Genomic DNA, 23,187 nt, shown 5'->3' on the forward strand with positions numbered 1-23,187 from the left:
CTGAGTTTCTGCATTTAAGCTTGGTCTTTCTCTTGAGTAAATTCCCTGAGTCAAACTTTATCATTATTTAAGCCAACCTGCATCGCCTTATTTCCCCAAGACGTTAATACCTGAATAAAGCTTTCAGATTTTCAGGCAGTTCAGTACGACCTGCATACCCAGGATTCATAGTAATAAACATTCCAACAGTGCGAATCAGAGAAATCATCTCTCCAAGGAAATTGAATGTCTTCTTCTTGGCTCGAATAGCATCTTGAACACATTTAACCTAAACAATGAGCAAAAGATCCTTTTATTGATTCACACATGGCTGCATTTGGAAAATGAAGAGCAGTGTACAAATATTTGCATATAAATGTATAACAATTCAAGGTACTTGGAGCTGATAATACCCAAGGCATGTTGGATAAATAGTAAACCAAGAAATAACTGCACACTGAAGCTCACACATTCATTTTCCAGGATATCTTATGGTAAATTAGGCATGACTAAAATAAAACATATGCTTCTGTATAAGGCTTTTTGCAAGTTGAAAAGTACCAACTTTTAAAAGACTGCTGCAGGGTTCAGAAAATTGTTCTGTGTTTGGAATGAGAAGAGAAAGTGTTTCCTTTCTGGGCAGTCTCAGCACCCATTAGTCAAGTAAGGAGGAATAAGGGAACTCTAGGGAGCTCCCTGGATTATTTGAAAACAACATCTTGCAAATATTCATGATTTTGCATGAGTTCATGAGTCCTATGGGATTGGATGGCATAGAAGTCAAATAAATTAAATTAAAATAAAATAAATTCATGGCAGTCTCATAATCAACATTTGGGACAATCAGACACATCTATAGATTGTCATTATATGACATTAATATTAAACTTATTTCATTTTTTTTATGTGAGACTACTTGATGCTTCATGCCGGCAATAGTAATTGCTTACTTGTAGTTAACGGTTATAGGCAGATTCCACTATAACCATTAGGCTTTTGGATATAATCCTGTTTTCTAGTAGAGCTACCAGATTAGATTTCCAAAAATCCAGACCATCACTAACTAGAGGGCAGCCAGAAGCACATAAAGCTCCATTGGTTACCTGAACTTTGCAGTTCATGTCTGGTAGCTTTTACTTATAGAAACTGCAAGGAATATTGTAGAGGAAGGAGAAAACACAGGCACAAAGGCTTCCTTCTGCTTTCTGGGACATTTTATCTGCAGGATTCCATTTATAGGATGTTTGGATCCGATCCATTATTTCTATATCATTCAAATCTTTCATTGCATGATTGCTCTTCATCATTCACAGAATTTTACATTGTGTCCTGAAGATTTTATTCCTTTGTACAGCCTCCAATTGCCACTTACATTTTTTATCTCATCAGAACATTAAAAAAAAATGGACTAGCTGCCCAGTCTTTCCCCCACCCTCCTCCTTTTTAAGCAGTTGTTATTCTTGGAATACACACAAAACAGACATTTAGCTGCAATCATCAAGCTGAAATCACCTTCTCTGCCCTAGTTATTTACACACAATGGCACGGGCCTCTTAGTGGAAAATATTTACCTGTACAGCAATTACAGACAGGACCTCTACTGAAATCCGATTGAATTCATCAAAACATCCCCAAGCCCCAGTTTGTGCCAGCCCTTTGTAGATATTTCCACAGGACTAGAGAAAGAGAGAGAGAAAAGTTGTCTCCGGAATTAAGGTTTGAGTTTTTCCCCCCAGTGGGGAACATTATTAAACAGCAGTTGTCTTTATTTTGTGCACAGTGAAAGTAATATGGGTCATGCAGTCTTGTGGTGTTTGTTGAGGGAAATACCCCACTATGGATAGTTCCAATTTGTCCTGCATAATTGCCAGTGGAATGATGTGATATTTCAGTGAACAAGCCCTATCTAGAGTAAGCCAGTAGGGGAATGGTTGGGTTCTATGGATTAATTTGGCAGAGATCTGCAAGTATTCCTAACATCCTAGCGCAGTGATGGCAAACCTTTTCCCCCCCTCGGTTGTCAAAAGAGTTGTGTGCGCTATCACATGTGCGCAAGTACCCACACCCATAATTCAATGCCTGGGGAGGGCGAAAACAGCTTCCCCCACCTTCCGGAGGCCCTCTGCAGGCCGGAAATGGCCTGTTTTCCAACTTCTAGTGGGCCCAGTAGGCTCATATTTGGCCCTCCCCAGACTCCAAAGGCTTCCTTGGAGCTGGAGAAGGGTAAAAATGCCCTCCCCTAACACACACACACACCGAGGCTTTCTGAAAGCCAATACACCCTCCCAGAGCCTCTTTGTGAGCCAAAAATCAGCTGGCCGGCACACACATGCATGTTGGATCTGAGCTAGGGCAACAGCTCACATGCAAGCAGAAATTGCTCTACGTGCCACCTGTGGCACCCATGCCATAGGTTCGCCATCACTGTCCTAGCATCTCTCAGTGAGTCATTTTAAAATTAAAAGTGAAATCGTAGATCACTCACAAGGCCACTCCCTAAGGAACTTCAAACTGAAATGAGATGCATTGTTTTAGAAATGAGTGCATTGCAAGGGGAAGACACCCCAACCATCAGTCATATTTGACAGGCAATAGTCCTCTCCTCGGTAATCAAAAACTGCATAAAACAGATGAGGCATCATCAAAAAGGATATTTTTTAAAAGAAACTGTTGTAAAGCACTCGTGTAAAAATGTGCAGCCTGTTCTTTTTTTAGGCCGTTTTCAGTGGTATAATTAGTGCTGCTAAATGGAAACAGTGCAGATGGAAAATGGTTATTTTACTGCATGGGAACTTGGGAAAAAGCCCATTGCTTTAACGTTAACACAATCATTGCAGAACCAACAAAAACCCATGTATATTTAATTATAGCTCTCAATGAATGATTCTCCTGTCATGGTCTTTGCTTTGGATTTCTTTTCTAAGCGATTTGTGTGTGACTCAAATGCGCTAAAGAAGTACTTGTCCTTGAATCGAATCAAAGAAACAGTGTGTAGGCATTCATTAGAACAGTGTTCCCCAACCTTGACAACTTGAAGATATCTGGACTTCAACTCCCAGAATTCCCCAGCCAGCATTTGCTGGCTGGGGAATTCTGGGTGTTGAAGTCCAGATATCTTCAAGTTGCCAAGGTTGGAAAACATTGCATTAGAATAATAATTGGAGACTTTAATGGGATGCAAGCTGTTCTCCTGACCCATATATTTCATTTCACCCGCTGGATCGCTACCTTGTAGTCCATTTGCTCAGAGCAGTTGAAGACATATACCATGATTCCTACAGCCCTGCCCAAGTCTTTGGTGGTCTCGGTTTTTCCTGTTCCTGCAGGGCCCGCAGGGGCGCCTCCCATGATTAAGTGGAGGGACTGGGTCAGGGTGATATAGCAGCTGCAAAACACAGGGATTAGGCATGTTATCTTTTGGGCCCAACAAATCAGGCTGTGCCAGACTCAGGTTTGTGAGAGGTGAGCTCGTACCGGTCGGTAAGCGGGGTGATCACCAGACGAGGAGTGTTGCCAAGGTATTCATAGGAATACTGGAGTTGAGCATCACAGATATTGGCATAGCAGTGCCTCCTCTCTTCATCCCAACGGTGCCTAAGCTGGGACTGCCACGTAAAGGCCTGAGAGCTCTCCACCTGTCACGAGAGAAGGGCAATTTAGTTCCGGCTAGGGAGCTCAAGGAGGCCCTCATTGGGGTTTAGTGAGAAACTGAGGAAGAAGGGGAATAGCTGGTGGCAATCATTATTGTCACATCTGTTCAGAAAGGAGACAGCAGTAGGCCCGGAACTGTTGGAAGGTTTATTGTTGAACACAGCAATAAGCAACGGCTACTAGACTAAGAATAACGACGACAACAACAACAACATGGCCGTGCCTGGCAGCTATTTATAACCCCTGTTGCCAGGCTGAGCCAACCAATCCAGTCTCTGTATTTTCCTGCCGAAGGATAAGGGGCGGGTAACAATACCTAAATGTCCTCTGGATACAATTATTATCAGTGAAGGGCTGCAAAAAATTTTACTACCACACTGGAGTGTTTTGTGGATGTAGCTTGCCAGCCATGTGACCAGGTGGGAGTGGCTTGACGATCATGTGACTGGGGGGGTTGCCTTAAAGATCATGTGACTGGCTTAAAGGTGGCCAACTTGACGTCACTCACGTCAATGGTTTGGGTTAGGGTTAGGGTGCCTGGCCTCTCCTAGCCTCAAAGAGATACAATTTCCCTATCTATTTACTATTACTGAACATCCAAAATATACTATAATTTATGTATATATACCATATATACATTATCTACTATATATACAGTATATTATCTACTATATAAACTGTATGTGCATGTACACATACACACACACACGCACAGCTCTTCTAAAATTATGCACATTTCCTATGATACGAATAACATTTCCGGTTCCCTGCCTTTCGTAAACTCCTTAAAACCCACCTCTGTCGTCAGGCATGGGGGAACTAAAACATCTCCCCCTTGCCCATGTTGTTTTGCCGTTTGATTGATTGACTGTGTGCCTGTTTTTTATATATATTGGGATTGTTTTATGAATTTTTTAACTTAAAATTGTAATTAGATTGGTGGGCATTGGATTTGTTACTATGTACTGTTTTTATTATTGTTGTGAGCCGCCCCGAGTTTGTGGAGAGGGGTGGCATATAAATCCAATAAATCTAATCTAATCTAACATACCCATAGCCAGTGTTCTCTCTAAAAATTTTTTGGGGTGGGTGGAAAAGTATAGTGTCTGAGCGGCAGTCCCTTCGGGACTAGGCGGCACAGAAATAATAATAAAATTTCCCTCTCGGCTTCTGGGCAGGTTTGGAAAACTCTGAGTTGATGATGATTTTTAAGTGAGCGATTGCTCACTGCTCAGCTTAGAGGGAACTATGCCCATAGCCCAGAAGGGGGGAAAAAAGAAAACAATTCAAAATATTTCTACCAGTTTTGCGTACCTGACCAAAATGTTTCTACTGGTTCTGCATACCTGACTGTACCCGTAGGAGCCCACCACTGATTATTATTATGAATGATTGACGGCTTTGCTTCTTTCAATGTGTGCCTTACAGAAGAAGCAAATAAACTGTGCAACAGGTTGGCTGAGTGGCAGCCATTTTCTCTTGGGTGGAGCCAAACATTCTCAAGGTGAGAGCTTTTCGCCCATTTTGTTTTGCTATCAGCTTCTAATATCCCCTTTTGGCAGCTGTATCAGCTCTGTATTTGGGTAGCTTGGGTAGGGGGGAGCAAGAAATGCCATGACTATCCACTAAACCTATTAGAGCGGATCCAGAGATGGATGAGTGAATTATGATCTTGCTTCTTTGTAGGAATTTGTTACAAATGACATCCATTAGTTCTGCCACCAGCTGGCCTGGGATTTTACAAATTGACCACCCACCTTTTTTGCACATCTCATTTATGAACATCATAAACTTCTTAAATAAAGTTTTTTCTCATTATGGATGAAGATTACTGGTAATTATTTTGCCTTTAATGAAAGTTAGGTGATCTTCCAGGTTCCTCCATTGTTCCACCCAACTGGACCAAAGGTTTGCAGTATTAATATTTTTAACAATGCTCCTTCTAAAGGTTAAAGATAACTCTTGGTGTTCTTTTGTCAGGCAGCTGATTATGTGAACAAACAAAAACCTTTCATATACAGATTTTCTAAGTATATCTTTTTCAATTATGTAAGTACCGTAAGTTAGTGCAACCAAGTGGAACACCTGTTCAGGATTTCTCATGTCATAGCAGATCTGTTTGCCCTTTGTAAATAAGGGAGAAGGCTTCATGGCATTGCCAGTACAAAAACGTCTATTGGAGATCAGGTTATTAAAGTTTCATAGTCAAATTCCCAAACTATTGATCTCTCAAAGACACACTAAGAGAAGACGACTTCAATGTTTATTTGGAATGGTCACAATTGTCCTACAAATTTTTTTAATGATTCTTTTAGGATTCCTTCATGATAAAATTAGAATGCATTAGAGCAGTATTGAGTTCTGTGGCATTTGCTAACTCAAACAATTTGTAGTGTTATGATTGGCCCAACCTTCACCGCTCATTCATTTTTCCATGGTGGATGCATTAAATTACAATCCTGAAATCTCCCAGACGTGGTCAATGGGGATTATAAAAAAATGTGGTCCACTGTATCTGAAGTGCAACCAGGCTGGGGCAGGCTGATTCTTGCAATTCATCTTTCAACCTGAAATTAAGAGGTTTCGGGACGAAGGAGCAGAACAAAAGGTTTGCTCAAACATGCCCACGAACAAAATACTGCACAGTCTTTTGTTCACAATATACCTTTGCTAAAATCATTTTGGCAATGACGTCTCTGGCATGCACATCAATCGTACAAATGGTCATAATCTTCATTCTGTCCCCTGGAGATAAGTTCCCAATCAGCAGCGTAATTAAGGTGTTCAACTGGTTAATCTGTGAAAAGGAAAAACCAAAGAGATGAAAGGGTTTTCTGATCTCTTTCAGAATGAGCTGTGGAAACTTGTCTGATATAAGTGTATATATGCACACACACACATTAACACACATGTACGCACACAGACACACACACACTTTCTATCATTGCACACACCAAAGTTTTGCAGGTAAACTGAAAGACCTCTATTCACCTGTTTCTTATTGTAATCTTTAATTGCATTTTCATAGCCTTCTTCCAGTCGTGAAAAGGCAATGCCAACTTCTGTAGTCCACCAGATCTGGGTACATGTTAAAGCAATCTGCCACAGACAAAGAGTTATATGAAATGTTGCAGGCCTGTTTAATCATCTACAAACATTGTCCTCATGGTATGGGTGATCAGACTTTAAGACTAAACTTACTCAGACAAAAAAAGGCTTCTTCTGTCTACTTTCATATTTTGCTAAAATTTCAGCCACTCTGGAATAATGGCTGACATATTGGGTAAGAAATAAGAATTGTGACTTAGGCCTCGAAGTTCACTGGGCGATTTTGAGCCAGTCCCTCTGCAAAATTGGTACCGGTATAAGGTGGACCACATTCAATTTGAGATTATGGATAAAAGGATGAAACTGATTTGCGACAACTGATGGGACAATGGGACAAGGTAAGACAATATATGGTGAGTAGAATCCGAGACCAAGCTATAAGAAACAAGTTGGAATCACTGTATAATATGTAATTAAATATTTCGCTCTTGGTTAAAATGGTTTATACATGAAACACCCCCGATTGGTAGTGGGGCACGAATGTTTGTCTGGTGGTGGGCACAATCACTGAGCACTTGTTATATGTTGCATGTGTGTTTTTATATTATAAAATCAATATAATTTTTTTTTAAAAAAGTCCCTCTCTCTTAGGCCAAGGCAACTCACACACGGAGATGTTGTTATGGGGAAAATTAGGTGTGTATGCTACTTAGATAGGACCAAACATTCAGATGGAATAAAAGTAAATGAACTTGTTTTGGTTCCTGCCTCTTTTTTATTTGAACCACAGTATTTTTGCTTACCTGGGCTGGGTAATCAAATATCCATTGTTCTCTCGGCTTTTCCTCATAAGTCACTACAGCTTCAGCTATTAGCTGGCGCAAGGTACTCTGCATTCTCTCCAACACTCGGTTTAACCAAACTTCAACCTGGGTGCAAACTTTCCAAATTAGTTGTGCATGTTTGGGTCCGCTGATATACATCCTCCTAAACATCCGTACTCTAATTTCCTTTCCTCACCAGATTGCATAACAAAATGCAGGTGTAATTTTTACTCCTATGTATCATCTACCCAGAGGTGAGTTCTTCCCAGTTGGAAGCAGTTCGCCTGAACCGGTAGCAACCCGCTGGTAATGTCATGATGATGTCATGGAACCGGTTCTGTTGCTGCCAGTCTGTGGACACCACCATCTTTTTTAAGGGGGGGGTGAGAAAAAAATGGGGGGGGGGATTTTTTTCCTGAATTTTTTTCTTCTGCGCATGTGCAGAAGCTGACTTCATGGCACTGAGCATGTGTCACCATCTTATTTTCAGCTTGTTTTTGGGAGGGGGGAATTCTTTTGGATTTTCCAGCACTGCACATAGGCCCACGAGGTGCAACCATGCAGTGTGGGAGGAAATTCGATGCGCGGAAGCAGAAAACCACACCAAAACACGGGCGCGCCTGCGTCTCCATGCACTGCTCAGGTGCAGTAGCAGCACTCAGAGCCACGGGGGCGAGCACACGTCACCGTTCCACCTTAGCAGCCCACCTCTGGGGATCCTATATATATACAGATGTTGTTCCCCTCTGGAAGAACAGTTAAAATGCGAAGAGGGCACATTGCGGAAGCCTGTCGAGCTCGCCTCCCTGACGATCTTCCCATGACTTCGCCATCCCAACGACAACAGCCACCGCCACCACCGCCGAGAGACCATCGCCTACCGCGCCAGCCGACCAGAGGGAACCGCCGGGCCTCGGGAAATTTCTCCCGCGACTGGAACCGAGGTAAACCAAACCCTGGCGCAGCTGCCAGTTCCAACCCGACCACCACAAAGCTTGTGGTGCCCTTGCTTCTCAACCATAGACCTTGCCAAATGGAACTGGACACGGGATCAAAATATTCCCTTATGCCGTGGCATAAATTAAAACTGTATATGCCTTCCATGACTGTAGCTCAACTTGAGCCCATGGCCACGGCCCTTAAGGACTTCCACCCAGGCAATATCTAACAGACCTAACTTTTAAAAGCAGGAGATTTTGCTAATTGACTGTTGCTGATTCTGCAATCAATGGTCTGCAACGTCTGCCTATATCACGGGGTTTGTTTGGCTATATTTTTCGGTGTCATAATTCTTTTGGCAGTGAAGGATGTAATTTTACTGGTTGTCATTCATTATTAGCTATTCCCTAGCAGCACTATTTTATTTGGGATTTATAGCAGCAGATAGCAGGCAAGAGTTCTCCTATTTTCCCCTAGATTAAAAACAACAGCAACAGATCATAGGTGCAGCAAAGGTGAGAATAAAGGAGGAGCACAGGTTTAGCATTCTTCCAGAAAAATGCTTAGACATCTATTCAGAGATAATGAGTGACACCACTATGGAAGTTCTGTGAGGACCAGTAGGTAACCTGCCAAGGTGGCAACTTGAATTAACTAAGACTGCTGGTAAGAACTGTGATTAGTCATGATTTTCCCCCACCATCAGGTAATGCTACTTTGGGAGGAAAATAATTCAGGGGAATCTACCCTTCAGTGCTTTTCAATTGCCCCCCATTAAAACCATAAGGTCTAACCCTTGAGCAGAACTGTTGTGTCCAGAGGACAGTTAGGCCTTGTACCCGCCCCATATTCCTTGGGCGGGAAAATACTACAAGGTGATTGGTTGGCTGAGCCTGGCAGCCCCGGGGTATATATAGCTGCCAGGCACGGCCATGTTTTTGTAGTTGGCTTGTTCTGTTCTGTAAACTGTTACCTTCTGCTCTAATAAAAAGAACCATTACTTACTCTAAGTCTGCAGTCCTTCATTCTTGCAAGGATATAACAAGAACATTAAAACCCACCTCTGCCGTCAGGCATAGGGGAATTGAGATATTCTTTCCCCCTAGGCCTTTACAATTTATGCATGGTATGTTTGTTTGTATGGATGTTTAGTTTTATAATAAGGGATTTTTAGTTGTTTTTAGTATTGGATTTACATGATGTTTTTTATTACTGTTGTTAGCCGCCCCGAGTCTACGGAGAGGGGCGGCATACAAATCCAATAAATAAATAAATAAAATAAATAAAACATTGTCTGGGAGTGGAATTGGCCCTGTGATATTTTTTTTCTGCTGATTTAAGGTCTACAGGAATACTGCATTTAAAAGGATTTATAACTAACCTGGCCAGAGCAGTCACACTCCTTGTCAAAATCGACATACTCATCTTCTTTGCTATACATTCCCAGGCCAACCTTCAGAGGCTGTCCTGCTGCGTCTAGCTTGAATTTCAGCTTTGCCATGCTATCGAATAATTTGGACAAATGGCGGGACACCTTCAAGAATTACAACACAAAAGACCAGACGGTGGTATTAGAGGTCTGATAAAGACATCTGCATATTTTTAAAGTGATCATCACTGTTGAAAGCTTGAAGTAAGTATGCATTGATCAATTAAACAAAAGTATCTAATTTGAAAACATCAGTCAGATCTGTGCAAGTGATCCATTCATGTATTTTCTTCTCTCACAGTTTGATCCTGGTGAGAGGAAGGTCTTTTTATCAGCTGTTAAGTGAGATCCTCTTTTATTTTTTTTAAAAATATTTTTATTATTTTTCAAAAAGACAAACAAAGACAAACAACATTAAACATTTAAGGAGCTGCCATTGCTCTGCTTGTCGTAGAAGTCTAACTAATACAAAAATATAAAAACCCTAACTGTTGTCAGATCAATACAGAAATATCACACGTGTACATTACATTTTTATTAAATTTAACTCTATATTTTTATATTAAACCTAGTAATTAAATTTCTATATCTATAAAATATTGTATACTTATTCAAAAAAACCAAAATATTAATGCAGAAAAAACCCACTTCTAACTTAATTATACTATAGACTATTTCACTCTATCTTATAATTCTTCAAATAGTTATACATTCTTACTTATTTAATTTTTAATACTATTTTTAAAATTCCACCAATCATATACTTTATCCCATATTTTATAAAATTGATTATTCAAACTTTTTGTCATCATATCTAATTCTGGACATTCTATAATTTTTTTAAATACTTCAACATCTTTTGGTATTGTCTTTTCTTTCCATTTTTGCGCGAATGCAATTCACGCCGCAACCAATATATGTATTATTAAATAATAAATTTCTTTTTTGTACTTTGTATTTGAAATGCCCAATAGAAAGAATTCAGGAGATTTTTTAATCTTCTCCTTTGTTATTTCATCTATCCATTTCTCTACTTTGTTCCAAAATATTTTAGTCTCAGGACATGTCCACCATGTATGGTAATATGTGCCAATTTCTTTTTTACATTTCCAACAAATAGGCGACACTGACGGAAACATTTTGGAAATTCTATATGGTGGAAGGTGCCATCTATAAAACATCTTAATTTGGTTTTCTTTAAAGGAAATTGATTTTGTTATTTTCCAGTTATACTCCCATATCTTTTCCTCTTTTAAGTTGGATTATCAAAATATAAATCGTAGGCTTCACTGAGCTACCACCCCTTTCTTTAATTGCTTTCAAGTCACAGAAATCCTATTCAGTTTCTATTAGTCTGTGATGTTTGCATTGGAGACATTAATTTTTGTGTGGAAAGAGAACTTACAGTAGTCAAACTCCTGACAAATTTCTATTACAAATTCCATTATAAGTTCCAAAAACAACAACAACCCCCAAACCTTAAGACATTCCATCATACCTCAACAGGGTCATTACCATTGGACAAAATATCCAGCAGGTCAGCAGAGGATACAAAATAAAATCGAGGGAAAGCCAGTCTCTTGGTTTCCAAATATTCAGCCAGAGCTTTTTCACAGAGTGCCAAACTAAAAAGAAAGCAAGAAGAAAATAGTAACATCTTTCTTTTTAAATCTGTCTATGATCTTATCTCTCTAAAATAAGATTTTCTCTCTCCCTTATTCATCACCTATAGGTGTACCTTGATGCAGACTTTAAAGCAGATGTTTCATTTTCTCAATATCAATACTGGATGTGGAACTGGAGTCTCCTAAACATCTCCTAAACCAGTGTTTCCCAAACTTGGCAACTTGAAGATATTTGGACTTCAACTCCCAGAATTCCACAGCCAGCATTTGCTGGCTGGGGAATTCTGGGAGTTGAAGTCCAAATATCTTCAAGTTGCCAAGGTTGAGAAACACTGTCCTAAACATATCTGTCTTCTGTGCACTGCATTCGTATTTTCCCGCAACCCCACCCCCGTCACTTCTATTGTACTTCCTCTTTTTCGCCTACACAACATTTTTGGCCTACATGTCATCCTCCTTCTTTGCTAGGCATTGTAACTGGCTTCATCATCCCTACTTTAGCTTTTCTTGGGAAGGTGGGGTATCGCCTGGTGCACCAGTTGCGGCCCTATCTGGACCGGGGGTCACTGCTCACAGTCACTCATGCCCTCATCACCTCGAGGCTCAACTACTGTAATGCTCTCTACATGAGGCTACCTTTGCAGCTGCGAGAGCAATCATGGGCTTCCCTAGGTATGCCCATGTTATACCAACACTCCTCAGTCTGCATTGGTTGCCGATCAGTTTCTGGTCACAATTCAAAGTGTTTGTTAAGACCTATAAAGCCCGTCATGGCACCGGACCAGGATATCTGCGAGACCGCCTTCTGCAGCACGAATCTCAGCGGCCGGTTAGGTCCCACAGAGTTGGCCTTCTCCGGGTCCCGTCGACTAAACAATGTCATCTGGCGGGACCCAGGGGAAGAGCCTTCTCTGTGGCAGCCCCGACCCTCTGGAACCAGCTCCCCCCACGCTCCTTGCCTTTCGTAAACTTCTTAAAACCCACCTCTGCCATCAGGCATGGGGGAACTGAGACATCCCCCCTTGCCTATGTAGCTGTATGTATGATATGTTTGTGTGCATGCTTTTTTATATACTGGGGTTTTTAGGCTTTTTAATGTAAAATTCTTATTTTAAACTTTAATATTAGATTTGTTACTGTATATTGTTTTTATCATTGCTGTGAGCCGCATGAGGTTACCAAACCCAAAACTGGCTACTGTCCCAAGTAGCTTTCAGCCCTAAATGGTAGCTTTTGCAAAAACCCAAGGAAGCAGGAGAACCTCTACCACGACAAGAATTCTGATTTTATTTGATGTCAACACAATCATTAATGCTTTTGATGGAGGTGGTTCAGAAATTATTCAGAAGGGACAAGAAATGAGTGTGCATATCCCACCAGCTTCAGGTAAGATGGGTGGGGTAGAAATGTAATAAATAAAATAAATTATAAGCAGAAACTTCAGAAGAGAAGGATTTAGGGGTAGTGATTTCTGACAGTCTCAAAATGGGTGAGCAGTGTGGTCGGGCAGTAGGGGAAGCAAGTAGACTGCTTGGCTGCATAGCTAGAGGTATAACAAGCAGGAAGAGGGAGATTATGATCCCGCTGTATAGAATGCTGGTGAGACCACATTTGGAATACTGTATTCAGTTCTGGAGACCTCACCTACAAAAAGATATTGACAAAATTGAACGGGTCCAAAGACGGGCTACAAGAATGGTGGGAGGTCTTAAGCATAAAACGTATCAGGAAAGACTTAATGAACTCAATCTGTATAGTCTGGAGGACAGAAGGAAAAGGGGGGATATGATCGAAACATTTAAATATATTAAAGGGTTAAATAAGGTTCAGGAGGGAAGTGTTTTTAATAGGAAAGTGAACACAAGAACAAAGGGACACAATCTGAAGTTAGTTGGGGGAAAGATCAAAAGCAACATGAGAAAATATTATTTCACTGAAAGAGTAGTAGATCCTTGGAGCAAACTTCCAGCAGACGTGGTTGGTAAATCCACAGTAACTGAATTTAAACATGCCTGGGATAAACATATATCCATTGTAAGATAAAATACAGGAAATAGTATAAGGGCAGACTAGATGGACCATGAGGTCTTTTTCTGCCATCAGTCTTCTATGTTTCTATGTTTCTAATAGCACTTAACTTACAAGCAAAAGGTTCCTTGTAAATATGTCCCAAATATCATGTCAAAGGCGGTGATAAATTTGGTGCTCAAGTTATGTTTTGTATATTATCCACTATTGTTCAGTTTAAAGACATATTGAAATAATCTTCATTGCTGATGATTTTAGTTTGAAACAGCCTATGCATTAGTGCACTGGGACAACTACTAAAATTCATTATCAAGAGCCACTGAAACATAACAATTCCTATTTATTGTTGTGAGAGACAATTATTTCCAAAACAGGACCAGGTAGAAAAAGCTTCTGTCCCCAAATCCTAGAGGAAGAATTTTAGTTATTCAGAGTGGGGTCCTAACACTATTTAATGCTGCCATTAAATACAAAGACAAATTATAAATAGAAATTGCCACTGATGAAATAGTGCTTCTCCCTTCCCCCCAAAAGGTGAACTTGCAAAAAATGTCATTCTAACACTTTTTTTTTTGCAAAAAAAATAATCATTTTCTCTATTCTATTTTACATTTGCATTTTGACAAAATTAGCCTCCTGACCTTTGCTGCAAGGCCTCTAGCTTGTCATAGAGACCCGGTTTATTTGTTGCCTCAACCACATTTGGAGTTTTTACTGCATCAGCCATTAATTCCTTTAAAGAGAAGAAAGAGTTGTTGTTAGCCATTCAAGTAGTATTTGCAATAGTAATGTGTGTGTAAAAGGAAGTTTGCTCACTTTAAAGTCTTTGTCAATGCTATCAAAACGCTTTGAATCCTCAGGAAGCTGGTTTCGAATGTCTTCTGAGCCAATGAAAATGCTCTCCAGGTGACTCCACGTTCTCTGGACTTCAAACCAAATGGATATCACGGAGTCAGCCGTGGACAGTTTCTGCTGCCAGCCGGAGACTTCCTGTAGAAAGTGGGCCAGATACTTAGAAGTCATCAGAGTCTGGAGCTGCACTTGGTTCTCCTCAAGGGTTTCTACTAGTGCTTCGTCTGCCTTCAGCATCATTGTTCCCGTCCTGTGGTGAGGCTCATGTTCAAACTGCATGGTTGACCAGGTGCTGTCAAGAGCCTTCAATACCTTTAGACAATAACAAAAGGGGAGAAATGTTGTTTTTTAAAAAATTGCAAATGCAGGTGGATTTCTTCCATTTTGCAAGGCAACAATGTGAAAACCCGCTTCCCTTGCTTGGTGTGATCCTAATCTGTTGAATTTACATATTCATAACATGTGAACCACCTTGGCCCAAAACTATGCCTCCTGGAATAATGAGAACTGAAGCCAATGGGACTCTTTATACACTATTTTCTTACTCATGAATAAGGGATTTTAGAAAGGATGACAAATATTTATTTATTTATTTATTTATTATTTGGATTTGTATGCCGCCCCTCTCCGAAAACTCGGGGCGGCATTAAAGAAGGCAGTTCCATTCCTAGCTAATACGGTTGTGTATAAGACCAACTAACAGAATATCCTACGAAAATAGACTAACAATCCTGGGCCTAAAAAGCCTAGACCTACGGCGCCTAAAACATGATTTGAGCCCATAAGATCATATGCTGCAACGTCCTACCAATCAATGACTACTTCAGCTTCAACCGCAACAACACAAGAGCACGCAACAGATTCAAACTTAATATGAACCGCTCCAAACTTCACTGTAAAAAATATGATTTCAACAATCGAGTTATCGAAGCATGGAACTCATTACCGGACTCAATTCTGTCAACCCCTAACCCCCAACATTTCTCCCTTAGACTCTCCACGATTGACCTCTCCAGGTTCCTAAGAGGGCAGTAAGGGGCGTACATAAGTGCACTGGTGTGCCTTTCGTCCCCTGTCCAATTGTCTTTCCTTTCTTTCACTTATCATATATATTTTCTTTCTTTCATATATCCTCTCCTCTAAGTTCACTTTACCCTTATATATATTACTACATGTCTATTTTTCTTCCTATGTATTTGTGTATTGGACAAATGAATAAATAAATAAAATAAAATAAAATAAATAAATAACTAATGAGGAACATAATTTGGCAAACACAGCAAACTTTTCCAGACTTTACATTGCATTATAGATTCATTTGAACTTATTTTATACCATGCATACTCTGTGTTCCAGAACAGTTCCCGATAAAAGAACAAACAGTGCAATACTGCACAACAAATCACTCTGAGTAAAGCCAGCATGGAAACAGCATGGAAACAGGTTAAAATAGGCAAACTTCAAAGCTCTGCAAAGAATAAACATGTATCTCCTTGGTGCCAAATGGACACGGAAACGCAAAGTGGCTTTGTTAGGAGAGTGTTCCATTAGTGAGAAGAAGGAACACTCTGCCTCCATGTATGAGCTGAAGACAAATTGATGTGTAGCAGAGAATCTTTCTGATCTCAAGATATGTAGGGCTTTGAATGTTGCTTAGAAAAATTACTGGAGCGGACTCCTATGTACAACTTCAAGCTAATTTATTTATTTATTTTATTTAATTTTATTAGATTTGTATGCCGCCCCTCTCCGAAGACTCGGGGCGGCTAACAACAATTAAAAAGACAATGTAAACAAATCTAATATTAAAAATAATCTAAAAAACCCCAATTTAAAAAACCAATCATACATACAAACATACCATGTATAAATTGTATAGGCCTAGGGGGAAGGGAAAAATTTCAATTCCCCCATGCCTGACGACAGAGGTGGGTTTTAAGGACCTTGCAAAAGGCAAGGAGGGTGGGGGCAACTCTGATATCTGGGGGGAGCTGGTTCCAGAGGGTCGGGGCCGCCACAGAGAAGGCTCTTCTCCTGGGTCCTGCCAAACGACATTGTTTAGTCCACGGGACCCGGAGAATTCCAATCTGATCTAATTATTCCACCCACTTTGAAATGGTCCTTGGGGGGAAAAACCCACTGCAGTGTTACTAGTGATGTGCAGGTTCATTCCCTGTGAAAAGGAAGATAATTTCTCCTGGATGCCTAGGTATTTTTTAGTTTTAGTTTTTAAACAAGAAGGTAAATAAGAAGCCGTTTCTGCAAACTGCAGTTTGCACTCAAGAAGAATATGTCTAATCGTGTCTTCAACAGCTAGTTCTTCACCAATACACAGTCTCTCTTCAATTGAGACTCCATGAAACCTCCCATAACCTACCATGAAATCTAGTTGTTCGAAATGAACTCTAGAAAAAGCTCTTCTGAGATACTAAGGTACATAAATTGTTAAATATTTTTCTAACTGGGTGGCTGATCTGTGTTGAAAAAAACCACTTCAAAGACTTCACATATTTAAGTGCTGCTATATATTTTAGAGAGATACATCAATGACTCTTCATTTGAAAGTTTTCTTGGCCTTTAGATTCAATTGGACTGGGAACTTAATGGAGAATCCGTATTATAATATGATAACAATAATTATAATACATATTTGCAATTGCCGTACATTATATTAAAGAAAAATGTAGGCAGAGGGTGCAGCACAAAGCACAGGTCTACGTGAAAAAGCAAACATTCAAACTTAATCAGTAGAATAGATAGGCTTATTTTAACTTTGGTTTCCAAAAAGGCTTAACACTGTACAATGTTTGCTTGCTTACTCCCTAGCATGCAGGGCCTCGGTCAGATTTTATTCTCAGCAATTCCGAAACATCGAACAGATCCCATGGTGAAGATTTGCCCACATTACGAAGAAAAGAATGAAAATCAGAGTTGTGTTCAATCCTGTCATTTCAAACTGCTCTGTGCCTAGGAGGGAGGTCATGGCATGAGGCAAACAGTACCTTTTCCATCCCAGATTCTTTCACAGCTTTGTCTACAATGCTGCGAACCTCATCTTCAAACTTGTGAAGATTCAGCTGAAGTAGGTCTGCCAGTGTTGTTTCATCAGACATGGTAAACCTCACCTGGTACAGAAGACATTTTGGAGAAAGATGGTCAGTCAGAGCAGAAAATTCTTCTGTAGCCTTCCTATTCCACTCTGCAATTCTACAATAATTGCAGCTTCAGTTTATATTCAGATTAACAACAAACCAGAAGAAGCCACGTTTGGATTTAAGAATTGTATGACTTTACTTATAATACATTTATTTATTCACTTATTTAAAAGACTTGCCATATTTTTCAAAGTATAAGATGTGCCTTTTTCCTCCCTTTAAAGAGGATGATAATTTGGATGCATCTTATACTCTGAATGTAGCTTTTTCCTTTTTCAGCCCTAACTAGCTGCTAACGAGCTTCCCAGCTCTTACCTTGCAGGCTCTTTCATTATTTCTCTCTGTGAAGAATGTTTTCCAAGCCCTAAGTCTTTGCGAGGTTTTTTTCATTACTCTAACTTGCTCCAAATATGTTTCTTTCCAGCCTTAACCAGGTGCTAACAATGTTCCCAGTTCTTACGTGCTTGCAACCTATTTCATTGTTACTCTCTGCAAAGAATGTTTTCCAAACCCTAAGTCTTTGCAGGGTTTTTTCCCCACTGCTTTACTTGCTTTGAATATGTTTCTTTCCAACCCTAACCATGTGCTAAAAATGTTCCCAGCTCTTACCAGCTTGCAAGCTCTTTCATTGTTACTCTCAGATAAGGTTTTCCAAGCCCTAAGTTTTTGCAGGGTTTTTGCCATTGCTCTTCTTGCTCCGAATGTTTCTTTCCAGGTGCTAATAATGTTCCCAACTCTTATTGGCTTGCAAGCTCTTTAATACTCTCTCCAAATAAAGGTTTTTTGCAAAACCTTAACCAGGGGGATAAAATAATGTGCTGAAGCTGACCGAACTGAGGACACTAGCCAGATGAATACCTGGTAAGCAGATTCTTTTCCCTATTTTCCTCCCTAAAAACTAAGGTGCTCCTTATACGCCAGTGCATTTTATAATCTGAAAAATATGGTATATAGCTATATCTAGGCAGCTCACTGTACAACAATAAAAACATTTTTAAAAATCATATATTTTTATATTTATTTATATTTCACTTTACTGGAATCCTTCCAATTTGTTTGTGGAAGATTTTTTAAAAATAGAAAGATTATGAGGGTGACTATGATGGTGATCAATCAGTCTTGTTTTAGCCTAGATTGGATTACCTCAGTGGCCTGCATGAGTTCTTTCCAATGCCTCTCTCGGATAGCTGGATTCTGGAGATCACTGACAGCTCGAAGAGATGTGATCATGTTTTTAACTGTATTATCCAGTCCTATAAAAGCATCCCACGGTCTCATTTCCTTGTCCAAAGTTCTCACATCCTTAGCAAATTTCTTGCAGTCAAGATCCATTTGTTCAACATTAATCTCTTTCCACTTGGTTGTCTTCCAATCGTTAATGCTTTCATTTACCTAAACAGAGAAGTACATGTGTATGTGTGCAATCTTTTCTGTAGAGAAACAGTTTATTATAAAACATACGTGGAATCACTTTGAAGGTTTCAACCGATTTTACAAATTAAAGGGGGGAAAACCTATAGTGAGGAGATAATCTATTTTAATCCTTTACTGCCATTCATCCCTATGCAATGCAAATAATGCACTATCCAAAGCTATTTCTCAGTAGCCCAAAATAAATGTTTGCCTGAATTAGAAACAGAGCTTTAAACAAGTTGATATTTAATGGGCGCATAAGCAAGTTGTTCTTGGGTGCTCCAGAGATAGATAGTCAATATCTTCAGAAATGATAAAAAACTCCCCCAATGCCAAGAAATTGGAAATAGTCATAAGTGTCTATAACAAGCCACAGTGACATCAGAGTGATGGCTCAAATGTGTGATGTTCTTATGCAAGTGACAAAATTTTGTAAGGATTTTATGGTGTCTGACACAAGCGTATACATCGTGAATTTTACATGACAAAGTAATTGCCATGGAATTGCCATTTTCCTCTTTTTTCCACCAAAGACAAATTCCTTTTGTGTCCAATCACACTTGGCCAATAAAGAATACTATTTTATTCTGTTCCGTCCCATCCCATCCCATTCCATTCCATTCTATTCTATTCTATTCTATTCTAGTCTTGCGGATACACACACAGATAGCACTTGTTTATATCAAAAGCTCACAGGAGGACACAAATAAGCAATAGAGCAAGGCACCTGCTGTTCTTCAGATCCTAGAGAGAACTCAGACTCTTCTCCTACCCTCATCCTTCATAACAACCTATCAATTGCAAAGACTTCTCATACTTTCCATCAAACATTCCGGTTGATATCTCTGTCCTACATGTAGAAGATCATGTTGTAACCATTAAAGAAATAATATTGTGTTTGTCAAAGACCCTGGCAATACTTCCACTTCCAAATAAAAGTCTAGTATTAAGCAGCAGATTTTCAATGAAACAAACAAACATACAAAAAACTTGGGTTACAGGAGAGGCGACATTGATCTGGTTTGGGATTTTCTTCCCCTGGTAATTCACTTTTTCTGCTTTTTGATGTGACATGACCTGTCATTTTGGCTCAGAGTTTGGCACTGATCCCATCCCACAAATTACACTTCCAATTCTCACCAGGACAATCATGTCCCAAAGCTCCTTGAGCAAGCGCACTTCCTTATGGCAAGCTTTTAGCTGCTTGTAGTCTGGAACAGATACTTCAAACAAGCCTGCCGATTTGGATAGGGCTTCCATCTCTTTTTCCATACCCAGAATCATTTTTTGTTCCTGGAAGCACACAATGAAAAAGCATTTGGTTTCCACTTGCTAAGTACAGAGGTTAGACCTTTACTGTCTTTCTATTTTAGTAGCACTAAAGCAAGGAACATTATGATAAATATCTACAGAGTAACACTGCAGGCCATCCTTCAAGACCTTACTGAGGTTTTCTTGATGCATGGTTGATAGCACATGTGACATTTATTAATTGACATACAACAAAGGGGGGAAAACAGAGCTCAATCACTCTGGGAATTTTACTATGGCATTAAAAGTACTGCACAAGTATTAGAGCAGTTGTTCTTTGAAATCCATACAATATTACCCAGATAGTCATTTCCACATTTTAGTACGGCGTTTCCCAAACTTTTTCCTTCATTACCAAACATCGCTTATCAGAAATTTTGATCAAACTTTGATGACCAATTATAAGTCCCTTCCTTCAGCACTGTTGTAACTTTGAATAATAGTGAATTGTAGCTCTAGGACTACTAGTATTATAAAGACAATAATAATTATAATCATGTCATTTCAACAAATAAATCACTGGTAATTTCATTGGTTTTCATCTTAATAAAAATATTTTGGGAGATTCTTAAGCATATTGTAGTACATGTGGCAATATTAATGTCTGCCACATTATGTGTTGCTATTCCCCCCCCCTCAAATAAAATACTTTTACCCAACTTGGGATACTTTGCCCCAGGTTTGGGAAGCACCGTTTTAGCAGATTATACCTTGCTTAGGGATTTATATGGGTCTGGATCAACAAAAGTGAAAGGCGCCTCAACTCGGAATTTCTCTCTGAACTCATGTTGTTTAATCTGAACAAAAAAGAAAGAGAAAGGAAATTTTGAACAGGAAATGAATAATAGCTAAAATGCAACACTGGAATACTTAAGGACTTCTTCCTTCAACCACCCGGCAGTCAGCAGAAGTAGCCTGAAGTACTGCATTCTAACCACAGCTCATAATGGGAGCTTGGTCCAAGCGGAGGGCTGGTACCCATCTTAAGCCTCTTTCCTCCCTTGATATGCTTAACCTATGTTTTACTTGAGGGAATTTGAGCAAAGTTGGACCTTAATCATAAAACATACTTCAAATTGTTGGCATTTCCTTCGTATGATCGTAACTTCATTGGCCTGCAGAGGAGCCACATTTTGTTTGACTTGGAAGGACAACTTTTTGGTGTTGTTCCATTGCTCTGGCAAGTCCTAAAAGACAAAAATAAAATTAAATAAAAAAATAAAAATAAAAGTAGACATTTTGTCCATGTAGGTGTGAGACCTTTAGATGAGGGAAATAAATACAGACTATTATAGGTAATATGAGGGGAGGGGGAATAAGTTAAACAGCTAATTAAGAGGATGTTCAAATTTGTTGGAGACTTGCCGTGTTCATATTTGTGACTTTTTGAACACCAATTTCAGCAGAGTAAACAGTAAAGAAATGTGTATACACTGCAAGACCTATGGCAGATCACATTGGATCACAGAGAGGTGAAACAGAATTATAGAATGGATCCCTGCAGATTGTGTAAATGTAGCATTTAATTAGGTATTTACTTTCCTAAATTATTTTTTTCTCTAAACGTTCTGTACTTCTTTCTATTCCAACATGGAATAGAATAAAATTCTTTATTGGCCAAGTGTGATTGGACACACAAGGAATTTGTCTTTGGTGCATATTCTCTCAGTGTACATAAAATAAAATATACATTTGTCAAGAATCATGAGATACAACCAGGGGTAGGCTGGAGCTCCACCCCAGAGTACCCAATTTGCACTGGAAGATGTTGAAAGAAAATGCAGGGCGTCCTGTATAAGCCACACCCACAGTGTGATAGTAAACAAATTGGTAGCCCTTCACTGAGTACAACATTTAATGATTGTCATAGGGGTCAAATAAGCAATCAGGAAAAATATTAATAAAAATCTTAAGGATACAAGCAACAAGTTACAGTCATACAGTCATAAGTGGGAGGAGATGGGTGATAGGAATGATGAAAAAGTAGTAGTAGTAATAGTAGTACAAACTTAGTAAGTGGTTTGACAGTGTTGAGGGAATTATTTGTTTAGCAGAATGATTGCATTTGGGAAAAACTGTTCTTGTGTCTAGTTGACTTGGTGTGCAGTGCTCTGTAGCGACGTTTTGAGGGTAGGAGTTGAAATAGTTTATGTCCAAGGTGCAAGGGGTCAGTAAATATTTTCACAGCCCTCTTTTTGACTCATGCAGTATACAGGTCCTCAACGGAAGGCAGGCTGGCAGCAATTGTTTTTTTCTGCAGCTCTGATTATCTATTGAAGTCTGTCGGTCTTGTTGGGTTGCAGAACCAAACCAACCAGTTATAGAGGTGCAGATGACAGACTCAATGATTCCTCTGTAGAACTGTATCAGCAGCTCCTTGGGCCGTTTGAGCTTCCTGAGCTGGTGCGGAAAGAACATTCTTTGTTGTGTGTTTTTTTATGATGTTTTTGATTTTAGGTGACCATTTTAGGTCTTGAGATATGATAGAACCTAGAAATTTGAAGGTCTCTACTGCTGATACTGTGTTGTCTAGTATTGTAAGAGGTGGTAGGATGGGAGGGAACGTTTCTCCTAAAGTCTACCACCATTTCTACGGTTTTGAGTGTGTTCAGTTCCAGATTGTTCCGGTTGCACCACGAGGCTAGTTGTTCAACCTCCCATCTGTATGAGGTTTCATCATTGTCTCAGCAATCTTCAGTAGTTTAACAGATGGATCGTTTGAGATGCAGTCCTTGGTATATATAGAGAGGAGAAGTGGTGAGAGTACACAGCCTTTGGGGGGGGGGGCTGTGCTAATTTTACAGATATCTGATGGGATTTTGCCTAGCTTCACTTGCTGCTTCCTGTCTTTTAGGAACTATAAAAACATTTGATGCTTGGGATTTTTATATTGTACAAAAGGAATCGCATCATTTTATACAATACCCACAGAC

At 39.6% G+C, this 23,187-nt stretch overlaps 1 protein-coding gene across 1 annotated transcript in view; it reads right to left on the reverse strand.

Annotated features, from left to right (window-relative positions):
* Positions 1-23,187, reverse strand: part of DNAH17 (dynein axonemal heavy chain 17) — a 151,593-nt gene that overhangs the window by 88,508 nt on the left and 39,898 nt on the right. Inside the window, exons 22-37 of the mRNA XM_070740114.1 lie at positions 21,325-21,441; positions 20,965-21,051; positions 20,084-20,236; positions 18,674-18,922; positions 17,378-17,500; positions 14,340-14,687; positions 14,165-14,256; positions 11,369-11,495; positions 9,823-9,975; positions 7,482-7,607; positions 6,622-6,729; positions 6,296-6,427; positions 3,454-3,614; positions 3,208-3,364; positions 1,551-1,655; positions 111-268 (exon numbers count right to left, since the gene is read on the reverse strand). Coding sequence (XP_070596215.1) covers positions 111-268; positions 1,551-1,655; positions 3,208-3,364; positions 3,454-3,614; positions 6,296-6,427; positions 6,622-6,729; positions 7,482-7,607; positions 9,823-9,975; positions 11,369-11,495; positions 14,165-14,256; positions 14,340-14,687; positions 17,378-17,500; positions 18,674-18,922; positions 20,084-20,236; positions 20,965-21,051; positions 21,325-21,441 — 2,396 coding nt within the window. The remainder of the gene's footprint in view (positions 1-110; positions 269-1,550; positions 1,656-3,207; positions 3,365-3,453; positions 3,615-6,295; positions 6,428-6,621; positions 6,730-7,481; positions 7,608-9,822; positions 9,976-11,368; positions 11,496-14,164; positions 14,257-14,339; positions 14,688-17,377; positions 17,501-18,673; positions 18,923-20,083; positions 20,237-20,964; positions 21,052-21,324; positions 21,442-23,187) is intronic.

This window comes from Erythrolamprus reginae, chromosome 2 (assembly GCF_031021105.1).
Source record: "Erythrolamprus reginae isolate rEryReg1 chromosome 2, rEryReg1.hap1, whole genome shotgun sequence".
In the NCBI taxonomy this organism is placed as follows: domain Eukaryota; kingdom Metazoa; phylum Chordata; class Lepidosauria; order Squamata; family Dipsadidae; genus Erythrolamprus; species Erythrolamprus reginae.